Raw genomic sequence first — 10,904 nt, 5'->3', positions numbered from 1 at the left:
AGATTTAGGTTAGACATTAGGGAGAAATTTTTTACTATGAGAGTAGTGAGACCCTGGCACTGGTTGCCCAGAAAGGTGATGGAGGCTCCATCCCTGGAGACATTCCAGGTCAGGCTGGATGGGCCTCTGAGCAACCTGATCTGGTTAAAGCTGTCCCTGCTCCCTGCGGGGGTTTGGGCTAGAAGACCTCTAAAGGTCCCTTCCAGCTCAACACATTCTGTGATTTTATGATTCTATGATTTAACCTCTCCCCACTGCCCACCAAGATCCTCTTGTTCAGCCCTGGGAAGAAGGACTGGTGCTGAGTCCTGGGTGCCCACCCCCAGGCGCTGTTCTCAGTGCTCAGCTTGCCTCCTGGCTGAGTTGGGTCCGTCCGTCTGTCCCCCATAGCTCTTTGCCTTTCAAAGGTTGTTTGGCTTTTTTGATAGAGACGCGTTGAAGAGCAAGCGAAAGTATTCGCCACCAAGGGAGGGTCAGGATGGATCAGGAACGCTTTCACCAGAGCCTCTGGATGTCAAAAAGATGATAAAAGTGACAGTTGGGAAGGCAAGGAATGAGCTCTGTGATTTGTGGCCCTCAAAAAAAAGCTCTTAAACCTTTAAGATCTTGACAGGATTTTTTATGAAAACTGCAAGGACTTTCACTTTGCTTTTGCATGTCTTGAAATATCCCATCCCTGCTCTAGGCTTGGTCTTACGACTTGTTGGCTTAAGGAGACTCCTTACGAGATGAAAGGGGCTTGTGCTTGGCTCGCAGGGTTGTAGCCATGGGCAGGGTGCTGCCACTGCCAGGGCAGCTAAAAAGGAATCTCCCTCAGGAATGAAGTTAATCTTTGAAACTTTTGCGGCAAAATAACTCTCCTCTCAAAAGCTTAAAAAAAAAAAAAAAGTCAGCATGTTGGCTTCTTGCTGGAACTCCATCCTATTGCAGGCTTGGGTAGGGGAAGTTTGGGGCATTTCAGGGTGAATTGATCCAAAGGCGAACGTTTGAGGGTTTGCTTCTGTGATGAAGATGTTGCAAAGAGATGTTAGGGCTGAAAGCAACCCCTTTGTCGTTAGGCCAGTGTTTTGCAATCATGGGTAACATAGTGAACGAGTTGAATCTAGAGGAGCCACAAGAACATTCACGCTGTGCCCCTGTACCTGGCGGTGAGCCCCCTCAAAAGCCATTATCCACCTGCAAATAGGTTTGAAAGTGTTCAACACCTGAGAGAAAGAGATGAGGAGAAGGCAAAAATATCTGAGCGTCTTGCTGCTTTCTTTTCCCCCGTTTGTTCTCTCTCCAAAATAAATAATTCTTGGTTGGCTAAGACCAAATAGTCCCAGGAATTTTGTTTTCCCATCTGTGTAATAAGTCTCTGCAAACAGAAGTTTGTGCTTTCCTCATCTTCTCTATTTATCACTCCACTAACTATTCAAATTTTGAACTCCGGGTGGTTTCCTTCAAATTTTCTGCTGCCAGAGCACAATATTTTGGGGCAGGTGGAGAGGGAGAGACAGGCTGATAAAAATCTGTACCTTGTTATTGCTGTTTCCTTGTTGAGATTTTCCCAGAGTAAACTGTTCTTAACTTATTCTTCTCAATTTCAGCACAGTCATCTGCAGTGTGCCTGGACTTAGAAGAGTTCAGGATGCTTTTGCAGACTCCAGCTAGTGTAAGAAAGGGATCTTTTTAACAGGATTTAGATAATGCCTTGAAAACATTGCAGGTTGTGGAAGGGAAGGTGCCGCAGGATGTGGGTGGCATTGATGGGCTGCATCGTTCTTCCTGGAAGAGAATTTCAGAGTTGATTCATTGGTTTTCTGTACCCTAGGTCTTTCCAATGGTCCCGAAGCAATGGAAGTAGATGGTCTCCAGGAAGTCCCCCTCTGTAGCTGTCGAATGGAAACCCCCAAAAGCAGAGAGATCACCACGTTAGCCAACAACCAGTGCATGGCCACGGAGAGTGTGGATAACGAGGTAGGAGCCTGTCTTTCAGCTTCTTGCAGGCTTTTCTGCTGAGGACAAAGGCATAAAGAATAAAAAGCTGATGTGTCGTGTCAAACATCTCCCTGGCTAAGCCGGGGGGCTCCAGCAGTCTGCGTGCATCACGCAGCCAGGGTGACGCTTGGGAAGGAGGAGGTGGCGCGGTCTGCAGCTGGAGGGGCGTGTTGTGGATCTCTCCTGCTTGTCCTGGCCTGTGCGGCTGCTTCGAGTTGATGTAACAGGCACACTTCAGACCAAGCGGGCTAAAATAACGTCAGTAGGCATCAAAGTGGGGAAATCCAATTAGAGGAACCTGGGAGCTGATTTCCCTTGACTACCACGGAGCTGATGCAAACGTTTCCGCAGCCGGTTCTTGAGTTTCGGGAACTTGGCATGCCCTCCACTGGCTGAGGCTGCCCCAGCCTTCCTCTCTCCTCCTCCCCCAAGAGGCTTCTCTTACAAAGCTTCCTCTGTCCTGGCAACCCCACGCAGCCACCAGGTCTGGCCGACTGAAAACGATTGCCCTTGTCTTTCAGTCAGTCACAGCTGGGTTAGTTGGGCTCCGCTGGTTCCAGAAGTGTGGAAGTGGCAGAACTGACTCCCTCCCAGAGTCTGGAAAGTGAGACTGCAGGACAGGAACACTCTTGGTAGATCCTTCTTTTACCTGGCGGCACTTGGGCTTCTTTGAAGGTTCAGCTGAGCTGCTATCAGGGTGCAGCTCTCTGGTGCTTGCCGGTGGTAGGACAAGGAGTGAGATGATCCCTAATTCTCCTGTAGGATCCCAGGAGAAGGGTGGATGGATGGAGAAAGGGGATCATCAGATGTGCAGCCCAGCTCTGCTTCTGTCAGTACAGGCTTGTTCCTGTAGAGAAAGGATTTTCCAAAGCGTGGCACAGTTGATTCGTTAAAGAGAGAATGCCCTGGAGATTTATATGAGAGAAGGGGACCTAGGGTTTCTAAATAAACAACAGGTACCTGAAAGAGTTCCTTCTCATGTATATGGTGATTTGACAGTTCTGTCCCTGGATAAGTCAGAGAGAGGAATAGCAAAGGCCACGCTTTATGCTACATTCTTTTTCATAATGGGATAAGTGACTCAGGTGTCATAAGAATATTATATATGTGAATAGTGGGTTCTCCAGGCTATCATGTCCTTGGAGAATTTTATAAATAGTTATGAGCACCCTGCTGCACTCTCTGATGGTTGGAAAATGGCAGTTAATCATTTTGTACTTTTCTTCAAGTTTCTAACAAATAATAGAGTGTGATGTAGTAGCGCAAGGACTTCCTCACGTGGACAGTGCAGCTTTTCTCCTGTTAATCAGATTTTCTCAGCTCGCAAGTAGAAATAAATGCAAAGGTCCTCTCCTGCCACCCCTGCAGGCCCTGGGGTCTGTGTGGTAACAGCGACCAGCCTGGCCAGGGTGACACAACCACAGGTAGACTTTGCAGCTGGAATTTGGGTACGTTGGATCAGAGCTGCTAGGGGTGAACGAGGAGCCTAGGTTAAAATCAATTCTCTTTTTCTGTAGGGGTGTTGATTCTGGAGGAGAAGCAGAGTTTAAAAAAAAAATAATAATGATTTTGGAAGGTCTAGTTTTGTTGGGGGAAAAAGCATCAAATCAAACCTGAGTTAGACCAGAGAGACACTCTGCTGGTGATGAGCCGGCACCGTGTTCCCGACTGACCCCTCTGCTCCTGGTGGGCAGAGCACAATAAACCGGGCGGAGGTTTTGGTAGGGCCGTTTCCTTGCAGCAGCCTTTCATGCTTATATTTCTAGTTTATAAACGTCGTTTATCAAGCACCCAGGGAAGGCAAGGTTATTATCAAGAAGAACTTGGGGAACCCGAGAGTGTTGTGTCGTGCAAGCAGGTGGCAGCTGGGCTGGGCAGGTGTGGTGGGGGTGTGACTGGGGCCGCAGAGGAGGTGCTCATCCTTCTGATGCAGCGGAGCCGGTGAAGCTGATGGGGAACAGGGAAGCCCCGTTCCAGAGCCTGCTGTCATTATCACAGCACAGCGGTGCACGGAAAGCCAGCTTTTTAAGCCCAGCTTTACATTGGTGAAATCTTTTGGGAAAACATGTTCAAAATGTGACTTTAGCCGAGCAATCCTGAAAGTCTGGCTCTTCATCCCTGTGGTCTGGGCAGGGGCCAGCGCTGGAGCCCGTACAGACTATCACTTCACTGGCAACCAAGAGCAATTATTTTTCCCTTGATCTTCCTGTGACTTATACTTTTGAACAGTAACAAGATTTAGTGCGTATGGTCTTGCTCTCTTGGTCATCGATTTTTCCTGGCAAAAGCAGAGCGTGTGTTGTGTGAGTCAGGCCCATGGGACTGCCCCTTCTGCCGCTGCTCGGCTGTTGCGTATTTCCAGTTAAGATTTTTTTATTATTATTATTATTTTGTTTTTCCTTGCAAGGAACAAATGACTCGGAGTCCGCATGCATGTTAGTTAGTAAATGATGCATTTCTTCCTGTGAGAGCAGCTTTCACAGCTTCCTGCTGCACTGCTAATGCTATCTGGCACACATCTGAATTACTGCGAAAAAATCCAGGGCTGGGCAAGGCAGCGTGCAAAAAAAATCTTCCTCCGCACAAGCACAGAGAGTGTTTTGGTCTCCAGTAATTTCATTTCCTTTAATTTCTCCTGTTCCAGCTGGGCCGATGCACAAACAGTGTGGTTAAGTATGAACTGATGCGCCCGTCTAACAAAGTCCAGCTTTTGGTGCTGTGTGAGGACCATAGAGGGAGGATGGTGAAACACCAGTGTTGCCCTGGCTGTGGATACTTTTGCACTGCAGTAAGTCCGTGCTCCTCGATCTAGGGAAGGGGGTACCTGTTGCAGTAGCTGGAAGAGCTGAAGGTGGAGATGGTACCTCAAGGGGTTTACTGACTTCCTCGCACCAGCTCCACCTCGTTCCACAGCGTGTCAGGTGGTGTTTTCAGCAGGGATGTGTGTGAGGGCAGCTGCCATCGGCACCTTCGTCCTCCTGGAGACCCCAAGGGGTGTTACTGAAGGGTTTTCACTGGGATTTCACACGGTGAAAGTCTTGCCCTAGGAATTCCTTTGGAACGAGGGGTTTATTTTTTCTTTCTCTGTACAGATCAATCGCATCAAAAAATGTGTTGGCTTGGTTTGTAAATGAATCTGTGTACACATATTTGTGCCCACTGTCTGCTCCTGATGGATTAGACGAGGGAACCCAAGTGATGGCACCGGAGCAGGGCGGTGTTTGAGATCTCCTGCTGCTTCTTCCACCTATGCTACTGAGGTTTTTAGTAACGCTGGTTCAGTCCTTTAAATTGTCAGCATCCTAGTTTCCCTGTTGGTAAACGACCAGTTGATGTCCTCACAGGGTGATGAGGAGGGTTAATTGTCCAGTGTAAATGTTCTTCAAGATGCCTCGATGAAAGGCTGGACAGTAGTCGCAAGCATTACTGTCATGAATGGGGCCATCCGGGGTTCTCATGCTGAGTCAGAGATCCTTCAGAAGATAAAACCCTCAGAAGCCTTAAAGGCATTTTGCAAAGCTGGGATAGGGTTAGTTAGATTGCTTGGGAGGAGAAGAGTGAGTTTTAATTCACCTTTCCTTGCGTGCTCCCGCGTCGCTCGGCAAGGTGTCGCAGGTCACACAGGTGAGCCCGGGAGCGTTTGTCTGTGCTGTCCATCGCTGATAGCACAGAGCACAGCAGGGCTTCAGGGAGTGCTGGTACCACGTTGAGCTCTGGGCTACCTTCAGTTCACTTCGAAGGACTTGGCTGGAAAAGGAAAATAATTTTTAGAGAACTTTGCCCAAGTTTGGTGAGTGAGCAGTCAACCACGCTGTTGGGGTTATACAGCACAGGAGGCTGGTCCGAGCAGGGAAGCCAAATGCTGTAGGTGACAGTGGGGTTGACAGCTGATTTAATTAATTCACGTAGGTCCTTGAAAGGTTTGTGCGCAGCTTGGTTAGGTAGTTCTCATGCTGGCTCAGCACACAGATCTTGAAGTTTTCTTTTCCAGTTTTGGGGGCGTCCTTACAGTACACTGGCACTTCTAGAAACATAAGCGAGAACTTCAAGCGTTGGAGGAAAGAGCTGGAAATTGGGATTTCTTGGTTGTTTCCCAAGCACAATTAAAAAACTTGCTTCGCAGTCCCTAACCAATTGAGTTTTTTCCCCTTTACCTTGGTTTTGTTCTCTTCTAAAGAAGTGACAGTGCTCGCTTACTGTATTGGAAGCGCCAGGGCCAGGAGTGGTGAGGAATGAAGTGTTTAAGAGATCTGCGGATGAAGCATGTGGAAGGGGTAAGGAGTGTAGTGACTGAGGTGTGAATTTCTTCTGTGTGGTTTTTTCAGGGCACTTTCATGGAGTGTCAGCCGGAGAGCAGCATCTCCCACCGTTTCCACAAGAGCTGTGCCTCCCAGGTCAACGACACGAGCTACTGCCCACACTGCGGGGAGGAGGCCTCCAAGGCAAAGGAGGTGACAATAGCAAAAGCTGACACAACCTCGACGGTGTCGCTGACCTACGAGCAGCAGAAACCTGCGGCTGTGGAGGGGAGGGCCGACACCACGACGGGGAGGTGAGCTTGGCAGTGAGTGGGGCTCTTGAACCCCACACCAGACCGTTCTTTGCATTCTGGTGCTCCTCCCGATGGAGCAAAGGGCTTTCTGGTCCTGCCCTGGCAACGCCAAACTCGGCTGCAGGAATCTGCAGGTGGGTTTTGTGTTGCTTGCTGTGTTGGGTGCAGCAGCCACAGGGGTGAGCTGGAGCAGAGGCTGGGAAGGTAGGAGGGGTTTAGGAGTTGAAACCATTCCTTCCGCTTATTGTCAGGAATGGACTAATAGAGGAATGAGTTGATGTTGCCAGGTCTGCTGAGTGACAGGGAAATTCATGCAGCACCTGGCTGTAGCTCCTGGCTTGCACCGATAGGCACAAGTATAGAATCCTAGACTGGCCTAGGCTGGAAGGAACCTTAGAGATCATCCAGTCCAACCTCCCTGTCATGGGCAGGGACGCCTCTCAACTAGATCAGGCAACACATGGGGACCAAACGGGGATTGAACCCACAACCTTGGTGTTATCAGCATCACGCTGATATATAAAAAGAATGAAAACTCAGATCAGGCCAACCCCGTGTTGAACAGTGCTCTGCCTTCTCATCCAATCTGTTCTTGTTCTGGTGGCTTTTATGACTCCTGGGTTTTTGGTAGCACGAAGTACATAAAAATGTAATCAAAGGGCAGCGCAAATCCTGTTTGGGTCAAGTTCTTACCGAAAAGGCTGTAAAATATATTGCTTTGTGTTTTGATTTCACTTACATTTATCTGTATTTAAAATCCATTTCCTTTCCTCCTCTGGCAAGAGGTACACACTACTGTGTATTTTTAATGGTTGTGTTTTGGCTGTCTTTCATTTTTTTTCTTCAGTGGCACTGGGACGCGATTGTCAGAGGAAGACAAGCCAGAAAGTTCGGCTGCTGAGGGGTTTGACGTGGCCGGGTCTTCAGTTTTTCCAAAGCCTACTACTAGCCTGACCCAGGGACCAGTTAAAGAAACTCTGGAAAGTGCCCTGATTGCCCTGGACTCTGAAAAGTAAGAAAAAAAGGGCACCGGGTCTCTCCATTTCCCAGCAAAGTTGCTTAACCTAGATAAAACTGAGATTTAGCCTCTCTGGATTTTGGCCTCACTTTTTTTTGTTCACTTTGCTCATTTGTCACCCCCAACAGATTCCTTATTCAAACGAACAGATATAGCTCTAAATGTCTTTATTGATTTATCTGGAAGATTTAGTTTTTCGCTGGCTCTCCAAGCACAGCTTTAACTACTAAGAGTTCGCATTTACTGTAGTGAGATGCAGAATTTGCTGACGAGTGGCTCTGAATAGTTACAGCCCTTGTGAGAACAAAGCTGTCTGTGGCTGGAGGTGCACATTTTAAGATCTCCTTCTGCAGACTTGTTGTTCTTGTGTTTTCCTGGCTCTCTGCAGCTGCACTGTAGGAACAGGCTTGGTCCCACACGTAGGGTAGCAGTTCTTCAGCGAGTATTAATTACACCTCTTTTCCCCACCCCTGCAGACCCAAGAAGTTACGGTTCCATCCAAAGCAGTTGTACTTCTCCGCGAGGCAAGGAGAGCTGCAGAAAGTCCTGCTTATGCTGGGTAGGTGGCTGCTTCCCGGGACGTTGCGCGGCTGGCGGTACTCCCAGCTCCTGCCGGAGCCCCGTTCCCAGCACGGCGTATTCCCCGCTGCCCCTCGTGAGCGCAGTGGGAGGAGAAAGCTGCTTTTGCGAGTGATGCGTCATTGGAAATGGCTTCGTCTTTGGGTGGAAGGTGGACCTGCTCCGAGCTTGTTCCTGTGTTTGGGCATGGCTTTATCCAGAGAAGCTGTTTCTGTCCCTGGATGACCTGCATGTGATTTTTCCGGTCTGACAGAACCTCTCCCCTCTGTGCAATGGGGGAATTAGGTATTTGCATCCAGGAGAGAAGTAAAAAGATGGGAGTCAGCTTAAGCTGAGGCCCATCAGCAAGAGAGCAGAAATACACAGGGGTTGTTTTGGAGGTGCATAATGGTCTGTCATCAGACAGCTTTGAGCTGCTGAGCTTGTTTTTACCAATGAATATTCCTGAGGAATCTGCCCCTTTGAAGGACACAGTGTTTCTTTGGGATCGTTTCCTTTCCACTCCAGTATTTTGCAGTACATTTTTGGATGTTTTCATGTATCAGATCCTTCTTTTCTCTTCTAGCAAGTGTTAGCTTCATTGTTTGTGTCTTCAATAGCACAAAAAAATGTTATTCATCGATATATCACTACGACCTCATCGTACGCAACATGTTATCATGCCCAGACATCTTTGTCTGGCTGTCATCGTCATCTGTCAGTCTTTGCACAGCTGTGAGAATCTCTGGCCAGATCCCGAGCTTGTGGTAGTTGGAGGAGCTCCATCCGCTTTGTAGCCCTGTGTTTGCAGGGAGGCAGTGAGGACCGCTGGTATTAGTTTGCAGTTAATAGTGGTGAGACAGAAAGGCCAGGTAGGACTGGCTGTTGTTTCCAACTTCTATGTTGCTGTAAACAAAGCAGCGTCTTTTTTTCCTTTTCATCCTTGCACGGTGATTCTTGGTTTTGTCGCATGGAGAGATGGCAAACTGTGGATCTAGGGGATGTGGCCTCTGTAGAAGCTGTAAAGCCTGAAAGGTATTCAATCCCGTGGTGTTGCTTTGAGGGCTGTTGCATATCAAATGTCCAGGGGACTACCTGAGAGCTCTCCGGCTTCAGTGTGTAGTGAGTGGTGAGAATGTCTGAGGGTGGGCTGGAAACCCATCCTTTAAAAGCCTTTAGCTGAAACCTGATTCTCCTGTTACTGGTTCTCCTGAGACGTGGTTCTCCTATTTTCCTCTAATCTCTGTCTTGCGGTTGAAAGCATCTCTGCTCTGTTTTTCAGTGGATGGAATTGACCCTAATTTTAAAATGGAGCATCAGAGTAAGAGAACCCCTCTCCATGCTGCCGCCGAGTCTGGCCACGTGGACATCTGCCATATGCTGATTCAGGTCTGTCTCCACTTACCTTCTCCTGTTCAAGCAGTTTTCTGTGGTTTTTGGTATCCTGCCCTACGTGGCTAAAGCACACTTGGAAATCAGTGCTGAAACATCCCTCCTGTAAAAAAACCTCTCTGTTCTCGGGGTTTACTAAGAGAGGAGTGGCGGAGAGTAACGCGAGGTCTTGGAGGACATGACTGAAGCTGTCTTTCTGGGCTGTTCTCCAAGCGAGCTTCACTGTCTGTGCAGTGAACGTGTGAAGCTTTGCTGTAGGGTGCTGGGGAGCACGTGGGAACTGAAACACCCGAGCACACCTTGCGTGCTGCCAGAGGTGCCAGATGTGCCCACCGCTGGCAGAACACAGCTGCCACCTTGCTCTTCGTAAGGAAGACAGGTAGGCTCTGGAGCCTGGAAACCAGCTGACCCTTCTGTCAAAACCTGAGTACCTCCAGCAGGATTTTCCTCTGCAATGTGAATGGTCCCGTAGGTGAAAAGGAGAAAAGGGAAGATGCAAGTTTTTTAGCTTATTGGCTGATTCTGATTGAGGAAAGATGGTCAAGGATGTAGCGGTGCTCTTGTTGAATCTGCTCCAAAACCATGTGAGAGGAGAAAAAGGATTAAAGAAGTTATAGTTTTATGTTTTTATACTGGTATACATTGTCTGGAGTGACTGGAAGTATGTTTTGTTTACCCAGTGTGACTGGGGAACCTTGAGGGGCTTTTGAGAAAGCGGCAATGCCACGTCTTTGAAGATGAGCCTGCTGGGATGTTGCGTTTCAGCATCTGGAGTCAGAGGCTTTCAAAATGCTTTTTGAAGATGCAGCTATTGGCCTACCCTGCTGCTCTCACTCACTTCAGTTACTGCACATGAAGAGGACAGAATGACTTGTATGAGTAAAAGGAGCAAAATTTGTGGGATATTACAGACAATTTGAATTATCAGTAGGGTTGGTTTCTTTCCAGAATCCTTTGTCGTCTTCTGTCTTCCCTGATGTCTGGCTACTGCAGTAGCACAGTCTCTGGCTGGGAACGTCCCCAGCTCATTAAACTTGAAATGCCTCTTCTCTGGTCTGGTGTGAATAGCCCTGGCTATTTCAAAGAAATCCAAACACGTGTGTTCAGTGAGAGGCACCTGGAAGCAGTGGGGCCAGATTCTTGTGCTAGGTGAACCTGAGTCAGCACGTCGCTGCTGTGAACGGATCTGTGCTCTGCACATACGTGTGCACGCGTGGCCTGCCAGCAATGGTGCCAGCTCTGACATTTTCCTTTTAGTTTTAAGTATTGGGTGGGTTACTGAGCTAAGCCGAAGAGTTAAAGCAGGTGGGATACATGATGCAGTAGTGTTTTGGAAAACGGTAAGATTTTGGTCCAAAGCACTCCACACTGAACTGAACGTATGCTCAGAGACCTCTGTAGAAG

General features: G+C 48.3%; 1 protein-coding gene across 1 annotated transcript in view; it reads left to right on the top strand.

The window, feature by feature from the left end:
* The first annotated feature begins 1,075 nt into the window (after nucleotides 1-1,075).
* Nucleotides 1,076-10,904, top strand: part of LOC104276317 (histone-lysine N-methyltransferase EHMT1-like) — a 20,878-nt gene continuing 11,049 nt past the window's right edge. Inside the window, exons 1-7 of the mRNA XM_009872581.1 lie at nucleotides 1,076-1,148; nucleotides 1,814-1,959; nucleotides 4,625-4,768; nucleotides 6,306-6,532; nucleotides 7,380-7,544; nucleotides 8,027-8,109; nucleotides 9,391-9,497. Coding sequence (XP_009870883.1) covers nucleotides 1,076-1,148; nucleotides 1,814-1,959; nucleotides 4,625-4,768; nucleotides 6,306-6,532; nucleotides 7,380-7,544; nucleotides 8,027-8,109; nucleotides 9,391-9,497 — 945 coding nt within the window. The remainder of the gene's footprint in view (nucleotides 1,149-1,813; nucleotides 1,960-4,624; nucleotides 4,769-6,305; nucleotides 6,533-7,379; nucleotides 7,545-8,026; nucleotides 8,110-9,390; nucleotides 9,498-10,904) is intronic.

Source organism: Apaloderma vittatum, unplaced genomic scaffold, assembly GCF_000703405.1.
Source record: "Apaloderma vittatum isolate BGI_N311 unplaced genomic scaffold, ASM70340v1 scaffold13567, whole genome shotgun sequence".
Classification (NCBI taxonomy): Eukaryota; Metazoa; Chordata; class Aves; order Trogoniformes; family Trogonidae; genus Apaloderma; species Apaloderma vittatum.
Note: the sequence above shows the minus strand (reverse complement) of the source record. Positions and strands in the feature narration are given on the sequence as shown.